Genomic DNA, 17050 nt, shown 5'->3' on the forward strand with positions numbered 1-17050 from the left:
GATAATGCCACACGCTGCTGCGGTGGGATAATTTTAGGTTTTTCTGGCCGCAAACACCATGGCCCGCAGTGACAGCGGCGGCAAACACAAACAATTAGCCTTGCCAGCTGCAGTCGGCCGCAGGGCAGCAGTGCGTATGCGTGATTTATGAATGCGGTGCACGCTTTTGCGGTTATCATGGGTGGGTAATATTAGAGCCGAAATGAGGGGGGGTAGATGTTAATTCAATTAGTGCTTAGCCGTGCTCTGCTGTGTTTGCACTCGGCCTTTGCCCAGAAGTGCTTTGTTCCATGCACACGAACACGCAAACGATGGCGATTTCGAATTCGATAATTGATTTAGACAATCAATGCACTTTGGCTGCACTTTAGCCCGGGGCAATCAGGAATGTGGATAAATATTGAGCAGATTTTCTGCTCCTTTGCCTGTCCACCAGTCACCATTTACCACATACCATCTTCAGTATGAATGTGTATATATGCATAAGTAACAAGAAAACGATATAGTCGATGGCCCGACTATAAGATACTCTATTACCCAGCTAAAGGTAGTGCGAGGGAGATGGAGATATGCATGCAACACCTCGGCTTTTTTCATGATGGCACATATTATTTGCTTATAACTTTTTAATGACTAGTCCGAATTAAACAATTTTTGACATATTGAGGGGTTTTGAGAATCAGAACAACACGTCATTTAGAGTTTTGCAAAATATTACATAAATTTACGCAGGTGGATTTGGAAACCAGTTACATACTTTCCGACAGATTTAATACACTCTTTTGCTCCACTAGTAATGGGTATAAAATCCAATGACTTTTATTCCACCCCCCCTTTGAATCCTGCTGTGAAAACTGAAATACCTCTGCCTCTGTCGTCCTTGCAGGCAAATGTAATGGCTGTGCAGACACATTGATAGCCACAGAAATGCTGGCAAATAGCAAAAATTTCACCTGAACCAAATTTCTCTGCAGGCCTGCGAGGAGTTGTTTGTTTGGTATTTGCCTTTGACCAACAGTTATGGGGGTGTGTTGGGGGCGAAAAGCGAAGGGTTGGGGCGGAAAATTCCAAAAAACTACTGCAATAGTTCTGACAGAATAGAAAATCACAACAAGAGCGCACCGGCAACAAATAGCAAACAGCAAAAATCAACAGCAGTAAAGAATAAGCAAAAATATTTTCCCTACCTTCCAACAAATTGGCTGCCAAATGAAAAAGCTGTCGGTGGAAAGCGGAGGGAAGTGCAGGGAAAGCGGATGGTTAGACAGATGGATGGCTGCTGGATGGATTCAAAATTAATATGTGGAGTGTGCAGTCCATGGCGAATTCAACCATTCGAAGTTGGATTTGCGTAGAGCTGAATGGACGAATTTCCATAACTGTTTATATAAAAGCAGAGTATAAATACACAGCGCTTTGTGCGCCCTTTTAAAACACTGGGTATGCAATTGACCCAGCAGATTTTTATAAAAACACGCATATCAGTGAAACTAAATCGGAAAGTCGTTTGACCAACTGTTTTCGACAGCTGATGCCCCTTACTGACCAATTCCCATATTTCTCTGATTTTTTTTTTCACAAAAAACAATTTTTGTCCAAATTTTTCATCAGGTTCCTTTGCATAAATTGTTGCAGAAGTTACAAATTCCAATCGATTGCTTTTTTTTTTGAGCTCAAAGAGACCTAAATTCCATATTTGAAATGACATTGTGTCCTTTTCCATTGAAATGCCAAACATATCTGAGCGGATACCATTAATAACCAAGTTGAAATCAGTACAGATTCCTTAAATCATATAAACCTCATCATCTCTTGCGAATTCAGATGTTATATATGGCAGCCCCCTAACTGAGCCTTAATTCAATGATTTCAATTAAACTTTCACAACACAAAAGCGAGCCCATTTCGATAGGAATAATTTAAATGTGGCCCAGGGACCTGTATAATTGATGAGCCTTTTCGTTCGCTTTGTTTTGCAGGAAGCATATCGTCGCTGGGTCTGCAGTACACTAGTGCCGTATTTCGCCGAGCCAAAGGACGTGTCGCCGAAGCCAAAGGACGACGGCCAGGGAGGTCACGGCAAGAGCAAACGTTCGGCGAGAGGTGCAGAAACGGCGGACGGAATCAAGCATAAATCTCTGAAATTAATCAGCAATAACAATAAATCAAATAACGGCAATAACATGAACGAGCGTCAGATTAATCAGAAGCATGACAAGAGCTCGACTGCGACTGCGAAGGCGAACGAGAGCCCAAACTCCAACTCCAACTCTAATGCGAACTCGAAAGCCAGCAACAGCAAGGACATTGACCGCAGCGTGGAGGAGGCGATGGGCAGGGACCTGGCTCAGACATTCTTCGATGTTGTTGGCCTGTCTAAGCCCCGGCCCGGAGCCGAAGTGGAGGTCCTGCCAGATGACGAGCCTGGAGCAGGAGCAGCAGCCGAGGCGGACTCCGAGGACGCGGACAGACAGCGGGAGAGGAGCAGGGACAGGAACAGGGAGACGGATAGGGATACGCAGGCTGAGGCCGAACAACAATCCAATAATTTCATATCGACTGCCAATAATTCGGATCCCAGAGCCACGGATCCAGTGATATCAAAACTACAAAAGAGGTGAGTGAGATACTTGGGCTGTAGATATAAAAATTGCTTTATCGAATTCTTAGTAAGATACACTATCTTAAAATTAAAATGAAATGAAAAGAAAGAACCTTGCCAAATTGTATATCATAATGGTTAATGGTTAGTTATATTTAATATACCATATATGATGTTTAATATACCATATATGATGTAATTAATTTAATGCATTCCAAAGTGTTCTGATTTTAAGAGTCTTGAAATATAAGAGTAATATTCATTTTATCTGTATTCATTTTATAACAAAACTACTAAGACTACCCTTAACTCATGATTCTCCATAGTACTTATTGAAATGTTGATGAGAATAAAAACCAGAAGGATGTAAATCTCTTTAAAATACAATAAACGAGTAGTGTTTTATCCTATCCTATCCTAACTAGAGCCCTATTAATGCCTATTCTATTCACCTCCCTCAGATCAACACGCAAGACAGAGTTCCGTAAGCGCCGACGGATCCGGCCGTGCCTGAGCGTCTGCCAAACCGTGGAACAAAAGTGCCCCTACCTGCTGCCCGCCGATCGCGCGCCCGCGCTGCCCACCCAATATGCCGGCGAGCCGACATTTCTCTGCCTAGGTGAGTAATCTGCTGGCTATATCACATACGGAAGTTTTCCCTAACCGAATCCCCTCCAGATCAAAACATACCCGAGACAGGGGCGCAGCTGGAGAAGTCGAGCTACGGGCCCAACGATTGCTGCTACAGCTACTGCAACGGACCCGCCTCGGGGATCTGCACTGTCTGCCAGGAGTTCAGCCTGCCGAGGACGCAGGAGGAGGAGGGCTCTGCCGCGGGCAACGCCTCCACCCGCCGGGTGCACAACATCACGCTCTCGCTGAGCTCCCATCCCGGCGAGCATGCCCGGGCCAAGAGCGTGGCTCTGGCCCTGCGGAACGTGAGTCAGTCCGGCGGCGATCCGGATGCCGTGGAGACGCTACTCGAACGCCTGCCGTACTACGCCCGCCACGAGGAGGTCTTCTACTACGACGAGGAGGGCGAGATGCCGAAGGCGTCGCTCTCCGGCAACTGTGCCGTCGTGCCCCCGGCCACGACGCGCTGCACCATTCCGTACTACGCCTCTGGGACGGACGGCTCGGTGGCCAAGGCGCCCACGCAGCTGCTGGTCTGGCTGAGCGCCCTGCTCGGCCTGCTCAGCAGCTGTGGAGCGGCCCGGCAGCGGTGGAGCTGCCAGTGGAGCGGCGGCGGAGGAGGATGTGGCGGATGTGGGGGGCACCGGAGTCGCAGTCGCCAGGCCGCGGTGACCTGCGAGGCCAGCTGCCACGAGCAGGAGCTGGTCAAGAGCAGGCGGACTCCGAGGACGACGGCCACCAGGGAGAGGAAGGTGGCATCTCAGGATAGCCAGCCAGTGCCCTCCAGACCCTGGCTGTGGCCCACCTCCTGGCACACTTACCGGCTGACCTGCAGCAAAGTGCGATACTTCAGTAGCCGGAGTAAGTTCAAAGGTCAGCGCAGGCCCTGTCGGAGTGGCTCCACTAGCTTTAAGGACTCCACCAGCGGGCTCCAGTGGAGTCCCGTGGGGGCTGGGTGCATTAGGACTAGGAACTATCGCTACTTCTACTACTACAACTACAACATCAACGATTGGTGGCGGAGATGGTGGCGCTGCCTCAGCAGCGGCGCCTTATAGTGCCTGCGGAGGATAAGGAAGGGATAAGAAAGGGATGTGGAAGGGATAAGGAAGGGATTAGGAAGCACTTCCGTGAAAACTCCCCTAGTGGACAGGCGATATACCAAATACTAATAATAGCTAAATCAGAATCGATGCATTGTAGATGTGGCAAAGGTCAAACAAGAGACACACACAACACAACACCACACACAACACACACCAGATCCATGGATTACGAATTAAACGAAACGGAAAACAGAAACCACTTAAATATTTATGGTCCTCTTTCAAACGAAATAAAAACAAGCATGAATTAATTATAAATCTCTATTGAAACAAAACCAAAATAGCATATTTTATTACAACTAGAACAAAGAATATGAATATTTAATTAAACAAAAAGCAACTGCCACAAGAATAGGTTTTTTAGATAAACGATAACGGAAGTATAAAAGGAAACAAAAAAGAAGAACATTTAACAAAACGCATACAACTAAAATATAAAAGGGGATACCGACGAAGAATATAAATAGTTATTAATTTAATTACTGGCGAACAAAAATACGAAAAGTTTAGGTTAGCTATAAAAAACAAAAGACGCGAAAAGAAAAATCCAAATTTACTAGACTAACAATTTGAAGACGGCAACGGCGATTAGAGAAAAAGACGCGGAAACCTAAGACACCATTTCAGTCGAAACATCGTATAGGCCGCGTATCAACCACCTTTCAAAGAAAAAGCGAAACGTGAACTTTACTTAACTTAGTTTAAACCGGTATACATGCTGTATACCATAGTCAAGGTGGGAGCGATTTAATTAACAATTGAAACAATTACGGGAATGGAAAACCAAAAGAAGCCGCAAAAGTGTCTAAAAATGTCTTTATTTAGTTTAAAGAAGAGTAAGGGGAAGCGTAAACATTTGTATAATCCCAGAAAAAACAAAAGAGCCAAAATGAAAAGAGAAGAGTATGTAAAGCGCACAGTAAAAACGTATCTTTAAGATTCATCGACCGACATAGCGAATCTGAGTTCTGAATCGGGTAAAACGCAGAAGCGGAAACGGAAGCATTACCGGCATATAGAACCATGCGCCACATAGGACATACATTCGAGTATGCGTGTATGAACGATAGATGTAGTCAAAAATGTGCAACGTAAGCCGCTAAATAAGATAGGGAGGCAGAAACCGAAACCGAAACAGAAACAACAACAATATACCTACTATATAAATACTAACAATGAATAATAATACTTTTTGTAATAAAGTGAACTCTATGTAGCGTATATATATTAATTATATATATGAAATATATATATTTATATAATATATATTGTCTTAACAACTTATCGTACATAACTTGCAGCGTAAAATGAAAACTATGAGAAAACAAAAACGAAAAACCGAAAACCAAAACCAAACGAGAAACCCCGAACCCCTAACGGCGAAAACAAAACACGTAAACAATTAAGAAATATTGAAATAATTAGTCGTATTTGGTATTAACTAATTAACTACTAAGGTAAGAACTAAACAATTTGAGAGAACCCTCTGATAGAGCACACTCGCCCGAAACACTCTCACAGATATAGGAAGACAGCTTCTTTGAGCACTCCTAACGGTTCAGTTACAGTTAGTTTCCCCCACCCAATCGCTTCCGAACACCTTCTTTCACCACTTCCTTGACCACCTATGTTCTATGCTTCCGGAAAGGTGTTCTTTTCGATCTTCCTCTCTGAGGCCTACTATCGAACGGTTTAACCCACTGCTGGCAGTGTCGGAGTTACCAGGATTTAAGTCTATTAGGAATGCTCTTCCGTTGCTAAATCGGAACGTTTCCAGCATGAATTTCCACGACATTTTGCATTACCAAAAACTGACGAAATTACTTTAGGAGGAGTTAGGATAGCAGGATAGCAGGATGGTACGGATTTTGTTAGATGTCGTAGTAGTAAAGTAAACGATTTATCGAGCCTTCATTACGAACCCTCCATTTCTCTCTGGTTAGCCCCCCATATATCAATAGATCTTTGTAAATACAGAATACGTATGAGCAATTCGCCTCGCCTCCATCTGCACAGTCCTATCACCAGAACGATCCATCTAAGTATATATTCTACTTCTCGCTCTTATGATTCCCAACCAAAGTTTCCCCCAATTGCGGTCATATGCGAAACTCTTTCCGTAACATATAGCGAGTGTATATGAGTTGAGGTGGCCAATACTTTTCACTTATTGGGGCGAATGCGTAACCTTTTCTAAGCAAACAAAAAACAAGGAGCGTGAAAGTAGGAGCGTAGGAGAAAGGCGGAACGACACCGTTATCAAACATTTCAATGGCGGCACGGAAGCGGAAACGAAGTGGCAATGGTAACGGAAACGGAAACAGAAACAAAGCAGCTAAGGAACAGAGCAGAGTCAGCCGCTGGCACAAATTGCGCGCATATAGAATGCAAATTGTTATGAATTATTGTGTACTTTTGTAAAACTTTTTGATATATATAATATAGTTAACATGAATAGATGCCTAAATAATAATAAATTAAATGTTAATTTATTTAAATGTAAACAATAAATAGAGAAGGACACTGGAGTAGGCCCGCGCATCGGCATCGTTTAGGAGGATTGGGTTCGCACATCGTTGGCAAATCGATCCCCAAATCCAACTCGAAGTCCGATCCGATCCCGGGCATTAGCGTATGTACGAAATAAATTTTAGGCACCGGAGAACGAGGATCTTGTTCGTTCCAGGATTTCCCAGGCGATTTCCCTTGTGCATAGCGAAACTAGTTGAATTGTGTACGTAACGTGGGTAAAGTCACAGCACCAGATCTAATCCATCGTACTCCACAGTAGACACATCGCAGCGAAGCCATCTCATGCGATCCACAGACACACAATCACACAGTCGATACAAATTGAAATTCAAATCCAAATCCGAATCAATAACCAATTAGCACGAATTATACAATAATTTTTGTAATTGATTAGCCGCTGCCACACAAACAAAAACGAAAATCGAAAACCAACAAGCAAAAACCGAAAACCAAACACGAAACTCCGCTGCAGCGTACGCTAGCAATTATTTTTTACAAAAACCAAAAAAGAAAAAAACTATTTAAAATATGTAAAAAAAAGAGATTTTTAAAAACCGAAACAAAATTGGAGACACGAAATTCTTTTTAGGCCAAATGAAATTACATAATTGTGTGCCAGGACAAAAGTGACAAAAAATATATAAAAACAAAGGAAGCGTTAAAATGTGTTGTATTTGATATCATGCAAGCATGCACAGAAAACCCGAGCAAAGGCGAGTAAATGAAAACCAATTAATATAAACGAAAACGAAATTCATAGCGTCAAGTAAAATTTAATTTAATTAAATGAAAACATAGACTAATTTAATGGAAAGCCACACAGCTAGCGAGCAAAACAAAAAGTCTCCATAAAATTGAATACTCTAACCATAGTATTTCCCGAATGAAACGTTTGCATAGTGAAAATCGAACCCCCACAATGACAAGCCCCTCCCAAATGACAGTAATTTAGTGAAAACTGATAAAGAAACGTAAAATCTAAATCTAAAATCCCACTTGAGACAGCTAAAAACTTTAAAAAACTAAACTGAAATCTTCTGTACTTGTTATTAAAAGGAAAAAACAAAATGTAAGGATAAAGAAAACATAGAAAAATCAACAAATTATAAAAAAAACAATGAAAAATCCAAAAATAGAACACGGAAAAACGAAATTTCATAGTCCTTAAGCTAAAGTCTAAAAACGAAATGAAAGTAAATTCCCCCAGCCAAACTATCTAAAGTAATGAAAATGATTTCCAATGTGGACGGAGAAGGAACATAGTAATACTATCTAATAATAATGGCAACTGGCATAATTATGGTAATTGTAAAATAATTAAACAATGACGTAAACGTAATACAAAACGGAAAAAATCGAAAATAATAAAAAATAAATTGTTGTTATTGAATGTATTTGTATAGAAAAATTATTATGATTATGACGATGAATAATAAATGATTACAAAAATAATAATTATTGTTCAAACCGAAAAAGCAAACAAAAAAAACAAAACAAATATATATATATACGAGAAAACGTCTTTGACTTCCTACTGGGATGGAGTGGAAGTGGAGCTTAGGATCCCGGGTCACAGGTCACGGGTTCCGGGTCCATCGAGCAGTCCTCACTGACACGTGTCAATTCCCGCGGGTTTCGCTCGGCAGAAAGCGGATTAAGGGTCGGGGAAAACCCCCAACAAACAAAATAATTAGGAGCTCTCGGGAGAAATGGAGGCACCAGAGAAATGTCGATAACGGATGTGAATGGTTGTATCTTAAGTAAAAAAATAATCTGACGATAAAGGACTAGAAAAATTAATGTCAGTATGTATCCTAAACCATGTTTAAATCCCTTAACCACATAGTTCCGCTGTGATGAGAATTTTATATTTATTACGTTGACCTTTTTAAAGGCACTAGTGTTAAAGGTGCCTTAAAGTAGGCAGTAAAAAAGAAACTTTTGAATATATTATTGCATACTTTTAGACAGGTCATTTATTTATTACAGGTCATCAACTAGTTATAATTTTATTTATTTTTTGCTTTCTTTAGTCAACACTTTGCTAAATTTCTTGTTTCTACGGGTTCAAGAGCTTTTTATGGACTAAGAAGAAATGTAGCTCAGTAAGGATATGAAGCAAAGAAACTTTAACATTTATATATTCTTGCATACTTTTAGACGCAATTCGAAGAAATTTCAAATTCCAACAAATTTTGTAGGCACTCTAGAGGGCTCTAGGGACTAAGAAGAAAGGGAGCTCAGTAAAGAATCGATTATAACTATTTGAGCCAAAAGAACCCATTTAATTTACACACTCTAGTTGTACGATTCGAATGGAAAGTATGCATGTCCGGGGAGCCCTGCTTGAAAATCTTGATTTCCCCGAAGCAGCTAACCGGCAAAGTGCCGGCAATCAAGTTGTGAAACCAGCGAACGGTGGCAAATGGCATGTTCTGAAATCTCGCACGCACTTGCGTTTAAAGTGCTTCTGGAATTGTTCAGGGAGGGGAGGGTGAGGGATGGGGTTTTCCGTCGACATTGTATTATATAACTTGTGTAACTTTCACTTTTCGAGCCCGCTCAACGCAGGTGCTTAGCGGTAGTAACAGCGGCAACATCAGCAGGCAGCCGCAACAGCAAACACTCTAATTAGAAGGGAGCACGCGGCAGAGGGCCGAAGGACGAGAGGACGAGGGCGGTCGGGATGCCGAAGTTGGATCCTCCGCATCCGAATCTCAATCCGAATCCGAATCCTTCGGCTCGCTTTCGTCCTGGGAACTGTGCCGCCGCTTTGCCGACTTTTCAGATACGTTTCGGCTGGCGAAAGGGAAAGTCGGACGCCGGGAAATTCTCCTTCGCTTATCCGGCTCTTTAGCGCGAGTTTTCTGCGGGCTGCGTGTGAACGCACTTTTGGTACGTGTTTGTCCGCCGTTGAAATGAAAATGGCAATGGAAATGGAAATGTGTGTTTGTGGGGCTAAATATTTGCCCAGCGTTAACGAGTTGTGCGACAAAGTCAACGGTCATTTTGCGTATTTTTTTTGTTTACCCTAGCCCACTTGCGGTTATTTTTGCATACTTTTTGGCGCCAGCTCAGCTGAAAAAACAGAATGGAAAATGGAACTGTAATTGCGAATATGTCCGGAATCATTTATTTCGCATGAAAACTTTATGCCCACTGACAGCAACACGGATTTCTACTCAGGCCCAAACGCGAGTGGAAAAAGGTCAATGCTAATTGACACCGACAGGCCAAATGAGTTGGGAATTTCTCGATAATTGGAAATTCAATTACTGGTAGTCGTAGCATTTTGAACGTTTGCGAAATGGCGCTAGAGGCCAAAGTAGTTTGGCAACCATTGCAGGCGGATAATGTGGGTTATTTTTCAAAAGCGTTTCTCATTTACTCGATTTCTTTTGTGGCTTAACTTTTAGAGATTTGTTGTGTTTTCTACAATTTTTTTTAATTGTTATATGTGTGTGTGTTTGCCTTCTAAATACCAAATAATAATAGCTTTCACTCTCCTCAAAAAAAATTGTGTCAAAGAGTATGCAACAATATATTCAAACTAAAGTTGATTATTTTACTGCCTACTTTTAGGCACCTTTATCGCCGGTTTTAAGACTCTAGTGTCTACAGAGGCACTCTTTTGGTCCCTAGCTTAAAAGGCTAGCGGAACTATGTATTTAAACTTTAAGAACATTTTGTTTCAAAATAAAAATGATCTTTTTTTAGTTTTGTAATCCATGGTCAAATGGTATATAAGGAGTGTGTGGTAAAATTAATTGAGCTATTTTATAGGGGCTTTGTATTCTTGTGTGTTCTTGCTAGACTCTTGTTTTCACTATGCAAACCTTTACGATTCCGCGCCATTTCTTTTCTGGCTGACTGCCGTCTGTTTGCCAGCATCTTCACCTCATTTAAATATTAATTAAGCCCCCGTTCGAATAGCGTACTATGAGCTCAGAATGAGGCAAGTGACACGCGCATTGCCGGGTCAAAGTCAGGCCCTCCTCACCGGCCTCATTATCGTCGTGTGCGCCGCATTAATCATTCAAAGCGAGCCCATCCGCGATGCGAAAGCTCAGCGGAGACGCGAACCCGGCGTGGTGAGTTCGCAACTGGCTGGGGAAGCGGGCAACGGTGCGTATGAACGGCCCCACAGAAGTAAGGGACGTGGAAAGTGTTTTGCGCAGACTGATTGGGAAAATGAAAATTCACTTTCCGCAGGAGGTACTCATAATGGGACAACAATTCGCAGACACAATCGCATCCCTCGCAGTGTATTTCACGTACGCTGGAACCCCAACGAGAAGTTCATCGTGGAGAGTCGCGAGAATCCGGCCGTCAACTCCTCCAAGCTGGCGCCCCATCCGCGGCTGAAGGTCTCCAAGAACACCAAGCTCACGCTCAGTCCCAAGCTGTACCTCTGCCACGACAAGCACTCGGAGCTGTGCCACAACAAGACCCAGCAGTTCCGCCAGCGCATCGTCCAGACCTTCGAGAAGGCCATGATGGAGTCGGTCAACGAGTCGCAGGCCAACCACTACAACGTGGACTACAAGCCGGTGTTCGGGGACAGCTTCGAGGAGCAGTACTACCCGTCCACCTGCCTGGTCATGGAGGCGGGCGTGCGGGTCCTGCGGCGCAAGGATGAGCCCTTCAACAAGCTGCCGTTCGGCCGCCTCTTCCCGCGCCAGAAGCTCTTCCGCAACGTCAAGGACATCAAGACCTGCGCGATCGTCTCCAGCGCTGGCTCCCTGGCAGGCTCCAAGCTGGGTCGGTTTATAGGTGAGCAAACTACGAAGGCAGTGCCAAATATTTTATGGATTTCTTAAAATTACATTCATTGTATCTGCAATACATTTGTGACTCAAAAATTATTAGGATTTGCATTCACCTGTCGGAAAATAATCAGTGATAAATTCACCTAAAAGGTGTCTAAAAATATGCAGTGATAAAAAACATCGTATTTCATGAAGAATTCTTTGGTTTTTCACAAATCCTTTTAATTGTATTTATTTTGTGTACATGGTTTGACTAATAAACTCATTTTTTCAAAAATACCCAGAGTTGAAAATCAAAATGCGTTTGATAGTGCTGCATACTCTTAGGTGCTTCTGTAAGTGATTTTAAAAACCGAGTTATTTTGTTGACAGGTCGATTGCCTATAATAAAATATATTAAAATTAAATTTAATTAGTTCCTATGTAAATAAATAATTTAATTTAATATAAATAATTAGTAGTAAAGTAAATTAATAATGTATATATGAGTTATACAAAACTATCAATACTTTCAATACTGTGTGCCAATGTATCAATTACTGTGTTTAAATATATTGTAATTTGTTTATATTTTCACGTTGAACATAACGCAACTACAAATTGCATAAACAAAGTACGATTTGCATCTGTTAAACTGCAGTGGAGGCGGTCAGCCACCTGCATGCACAATTAGTCGGAAGAGGCCGCTCGACGACGTATGAACAATTTGATTTACCCGTCTACTCTAATTCTGTTTATTTTCTGTTTATTTCCCCGGCTTTATGTGCGAATGCACCGCCCTGCTCCCAGACACGCACGACATTGTGATGCGATTCAATCATGCGCCCACGCAAGGACACGAGGTGGATGTGGGCAGCAAGACCACAATTCGTGTGGTGAATTCGCAAGTAGGCCGAACGCAGTTCCGCACTTTCGATTGCAGTTGCATTTTCCGCTCCCATTCCCACTTTCCGCCCTCTCCGCAGGTGGTCACCAAGCCCGAGTTCGACTTCACCCATGCCCCCATCTTCCGGAACGTCACGATTGCCGCCTGGGATCCGGGCAAGTACAATGGCACCCTGGAGGACTGGCTGACCAGCGCGGACTACGATCTGTTCACCAACTACGAGATATACCGGCGGCGGTATCCCAAGTCCAGGGCCTTCCTCATCGATCCGCACTCCGTGTGGCGGCTGTGGCAGAGCCTGCAAATGTTCGCCGGAAACAGGCCGATAAGCAGGAATCCACCCAGTTCCGGTTTCATAGGTGAGCTTTGCCAATTACATTGGAGTACAGAGCAGAAAAATATGTTGGTTTGGGATTATGGAATATTTTTTTTCCGTTTTCTTACCCTTTCAATACTACAATTTTATACTTTATGTGATTGTCAATTTGAAAGCCTTTTTCTGTTTAAAAATTTGTGATATAGAGCATAGCCTTATATTTCACTAACATTTTCAAAGATTATTTGTTCACTTTTTAAGTTAAGTTTAAGTATAAGAACTTATTTTTAATGCTATACATTTATTATAAAGAGTAAGAAAATAATTGTTAAAAGAAAATGATTCATTTTTTGCAATGGTTTTTGGTTGTAGCTTTTCCCTGTTAAATTTTATATTTTTCAGTGATTACTTTTCACTATTAAATATTTATTAATTTAAGTAACATTTTGGTTGATGAAATCAAGCTCCCTTGGGTAATTGCTCTTATATCCCTTGCCAGGATTGGCCCTGCTCCTGCCGCACTGCCCGCAGGTGGACTTTGTGGAGTACGTGCCCTCCACGCGGCTCAATGGCCGCTGTCACTACTACAGCAAGGAGGTGGGTCCTGAAATCAATTAACCCGCATCTTGTTCCACCCAGCCGTTCATCCATTCGCTCGCCCATTCCCAGATGAATTCCGCCTGCACATTCGGCTCCTGGCACCCGCTGGCCGCCGAGAAGCTGATGGCCCTGGACATGAACATGGCGGAGGACGACGACATGTCGGTCTTCCAGTTGGGCATCCTGCGGATCCGCAGGCCGGACAAACTGCTCTGCGGCTTCAACTTCTTTGGCTACTGAGATGGAGCTGCGCTCGGAGGCGACTCGAAGGCGGAAGTGCCAGCGACAATCCAGGTGCATTTAATCAAGCGGTTTTCATCGAGTGCAATAAACCATTCAACTTTGCAATGAATATTAACTGAAGTACACTTGGGGCGATGGCATCCGAGTCGGAGTCTGCGTCCCAAGTGGATTCAGTTGCCTTTTGATTGCTTCTCTTGGCTGCGGGGAAACAAAGCCGAACAGAAGTTATGACTGTCCTCATGGACTCGTGTTTTCCTTGGCCATTAAATGCCATAACTGTTTGTCTACACGGGCAACCTGAGTGCAATAAGTATTGTTATTATTATTCCAGCCCCAAGGATCTCGGGTCTCGCAGAGGGTGTGGGCGTGGGCGTGGGCGAGGTGGGGAAGGAAAGTACTCATTAATACGTGATGCGGCGGGCCGAACGTGCGGCGACTCCAAAGTGACAAGAGTCAACAGGGAACAGCAGAAAGTCAGCATTATTATGATGGCGATTTCTTGCTTGTTTTTTCCGCTGGAGTTAAACGCTGCGTATACGCAATCAAATAATATATAGCCAAAATAAATATTGAGATTCCATTGAACCAGGAACAGGACACAAAACGAAAGTTATGGCCAAGGGCGAGGTCTGGCATCTCGAAAGAAAGCAAAATCCGATGTAAAGTTTGATAAAAATGCACGAAAAATAAAACAAGCAAAGAAGGGCCAGGGGTTTCTTGAACCCACTGGGCCACCTGCTGCTCAATTATTCCACTTCTGGGGAGTTTGCTCTTTTGCATTTCAAAAGCCAGCCACAAAGTTCATCTAACTCGCGTCGAGAACAACAGAAGTGCAGTCCGTATTTTGATTTAAATTTCCATTTCAGATTTTTATTTGACAAATGCAAATAGCCAGGTGGTTCACGTGTTTATGTTTGCCTTTGGGCCATTCTTTGTTTTGGTTAATGTGCAGCACCCCAGCCCAAAATTGGCTAAATGCCATTGGCCACTTGGCCACTGGTCGCCGATATTCTGGCATTTTTACAAGCTCTTCAAATTGTTGTTTTGCTTTTCTGCCGAAAGCGAGGCGCGCAGGCGCGTTCGTTGCCCTCGTGTGAACGTGTTTGCCATGCTGATAAATCAGAAAACAAAATTATTAATTTTATAGCTAAAAGTCATAAAGTTGTGACTGCGCGTGTGCAATTCGCCTATTACCATAATTCCTCAGCGGTTCTTGAGGATATTTTTAAGCAATCTATGGATCCCACATATGTAAGTAGAGATACCGAGAACCGGTGCCAGTAAGTACCCAGCTCTTTACTAGATTCAGATGAATCATACTCATTGTTATCATTCAGTAAACTATATTTTTAATTCACCATATCGTTTTCTTTATTATATTAATAATCTAGTTATGAGTTATACCATAACTATTTAGGTAGATTGTTCTACAACAAAGTCAGACTATATTTTTATCTCACCCTTTGTTTATTTCATTTTACAGAATTTATTTCGTTAGTTTAAGTAAATATCAACATTTCGAGTTTTAAAAGGTCTTATTATTTATTATTTATACTTCTTAACTATTTGAGTAAGTTTTTCAAGAGAACCTCCTCTTCCCGCTAAACCAATTGTGTTTTTAGGAGTTTGTGACAATTCATGTTCATTTCCTCTGTAGAAAACTCCTCCCCCATCGCTCTCCTAGTTGGGCTCCAACTTTTATGTAGCATGCAAATTAAAAACTGTCGCTTTTTATTGGATTTTTATCGACTGCTGAATGACAGCCCCGGCCGCCCGAGAGGGTCAGCAGTGACATGGACATGGACATCTGTTTCGATCGATCCCCCAACCAGCCCCACAGAACCTCCCCTGAAATGTCACTTTGGGCCGACTTCAATGTTGTGCTAATTGAAATCAAATGCCTATCCGTCCATCCATCTATCTTGGAAATTTTTGGTGCAGGGCTCGTCGGAACTGGAGATGACTCAGGGGCCGAAATTAAAGAAAATACATTTCTGTTTTCTCCATTTGCATGCACGTTTGCTTAGCTGGCTGTGGTCTGCTTTTGTTTTTATTAAATTGTATTTTTCGGGGATAGCATTACTCAGAGGGCTTCCCAGAATCACCGGGATAGTCAGTCGTGCGCCGAAACCTAAAATATGAAACATAACTTATGCACTTTTGTGGTTTAAGGGTTAGCCCAGACACGGTTACGGGCTTGTGGCACTAGGGTGATGCATCTGGGTGTGTCCTGCGACCACAACACGTAGCTGTTTCATCCAAGATCCAGACAAAAGATGGCTGGCACACTCAGCCGGCGAGGAGTCAAGGACGCCAGACAAGTTTATTTATCTTTCATGATTCCACAAAGTTGTACGCGACTTGAAGAGCGGGAGAACATTTTTGTATGGCAAAGGAGGGGCAGGTTCTTGACAATAAATTCTGAAGAACTACGCTGTATACTAGATAGTAGGTAGGGCTAGGGCTTATTAAGAAAATATGGGCAAAGTCTGGATTAAATAAGAGCTTAAAAAAGTAACAGGGACGTCTTGAAAATGATATCGTATTTTCAGGTTTCATGAGAAATTTTAGCTTTGCATCTTTATCTTGTAATATATAATATAAAAACAATAAATCTCTGCTCACAAATAAAGGTAAAAAAATATTTTTACATTAAATGCAAAAAACATTATTATATATTAAGTACAAAACTGCCATATTAAGTGCCATTGTTGGCTTAAAAGAATCAAATAAAATTGAAGAGCCAATGTAATATTAGCAATCGAACAAAGCAGCCACTTGAAGGATTTCTTTTGAGATACCAAAAAGGAATGGCCCCATCAATCAGTGCGGTTAATCAAACAATCACTCAATCAGACTTCCTGCTTGCCACTGAATGCCTCTTTTGTATCTAAAATCCTTAGTTTATTCGCTTGTGCGACAGCCATATCAAAATGCCTAATTGAAATACAAAAGAAGACATCCCGAGGGGTGAATTCCTGAGAAAGGTGGGCGTTTGAGGAAGAAGCCGAGAGGACGGCATTCCAGCACGTTTGAGTGCGTATAAATCAAAATATAAGTACAGCATAAGGCGAGGTTTGGCGGAGTGAATAAGGTCTGGGAGGGCCTGCATTTCAAATGATTCAGACGATCTGCAGACAGAAGAATCAGTGCCAAGTGGCTACGCAACAGCTCCATAATCCACATGGCACTATCGCTTAGGCTCGCGCCGCTGACTCATCCTCATTCAAGAAACCGGGATCGATGCGTAAGTTTCCCGTTATCCAACGAACGAGGAAGATCCCGCACAGACGCTCTCGAAAGGGGGTGCTGACAGGGAAGGACGCTGGCGTCAAGCCCAGCTCGGAGTGACTGGCATTTCGG

At 42.6% G+C, this 17050-nt stretch overlaps 2 protein-coding genes and 1 long non-coding RNA gene across 7 annotated transcripts in view; 2 read left to right on the top strand and 1 right to left on the bottom strand.

Annotated features, from left to right (window-relative positions):
* The window catches only part of LOC108022659 (uncharacterized), a 39233-nt gene extending 30842 nt beyond the window's left edge, over positions 1-8391 (top strand). For all 3 annotated transcript variants that reach the window (XM_050888255.1, XM_017091725.3, XM_050888254.1), the window contains exons 4-6: positions 1980-2617; positions 3064-3221; positions 3281-8391. In XM_050888255.1, the coding sequence (XP_050744212.1) occupies positions 1980-2617; positions 3064-3221; positions 3281-4293 (1809 nt within the window). In that variant the 3' untranslated portion in view covers positions 4294-8391. The remainder of the gene's footprint in view (positions 1-1979; positions 2618-3063; positions 3222-3280) is intronic.
* A 1295-nt stretch (positions 8392-9686) lies between these two features.
* Positions 9687-13792, top strand: LOC108022161 (beta-galactoside alpha-2,6-sialyltransferase 1). 3 transcript variants are annotated; one of them, XM_044092345.2, is made up of 7 exons: positions 9687-9768; positions 10807-11022; positions 11086-11646; positions 12432-12529; positions 12608-12887; positions 13344-13441; positions 13514-13792. In XM_044092345.2, exons 2-7 carry the CDS (start codon positions 10824-10826, stop codon positions 13682-13684), a joined length of 1407 nt encoding a protein of 468 aa, XP_043948280.1. In that variant the 5' UTR covers positions 9687-9768; positions 10807-10823; the 3' UTR covers positions 13685-13792. The 3 variants fall into 3 exon arrangements, with proteins under 3 accessions (XP_043948280.1, XP_050744220.1, XP_050744219.1); XM_050888263.1 differs by lacking the exons at positions 12432-12529; positions 12608-12887; positions 13344-13441; positions 13514-13792 and having other exon boundaries at positions 10807-10998; positions 11086-11713; XM_050888262.1 differs by lacking the exons at positions 9687-9768; positions 12432-12529; positions 12608-12887; positions 13344-13441; positions 13514-13792 and adding an exon at positions 9978-10151 and having other exon boundaries at positions 11086-11713.
* On the bottom strand, positions 12348-13071 carry LOC127011075 (uncharacterized). The gene is made up of 2 exons (XR_007764128.1): positions 12973-13071; positions 12348-12892 (listed from the first exon to the last, which is right to left on the bottom strand). It is a non-coding gene; the product is annotated as an uncharacterized LOC127011075 (long non-coding RNA).
* Positions 13793-17050: the final 3258 nt, after the last annotated feature.

Source organism: Drosophila biarmipes, chromosome 2R (genome assembly GCF_025231255.1).
Source record: "Drosophila biarmipes strain raj3 chromosome 2R, RU_DBia_V1.1, whole genome shotgun sequence".
NCBI classification, from domain to species: Eukaryota; Metazoa; Arthropoda; class Insecta; order Diptera; family Drosophilidae; genus Drosophila; species Drosophila biarmipes.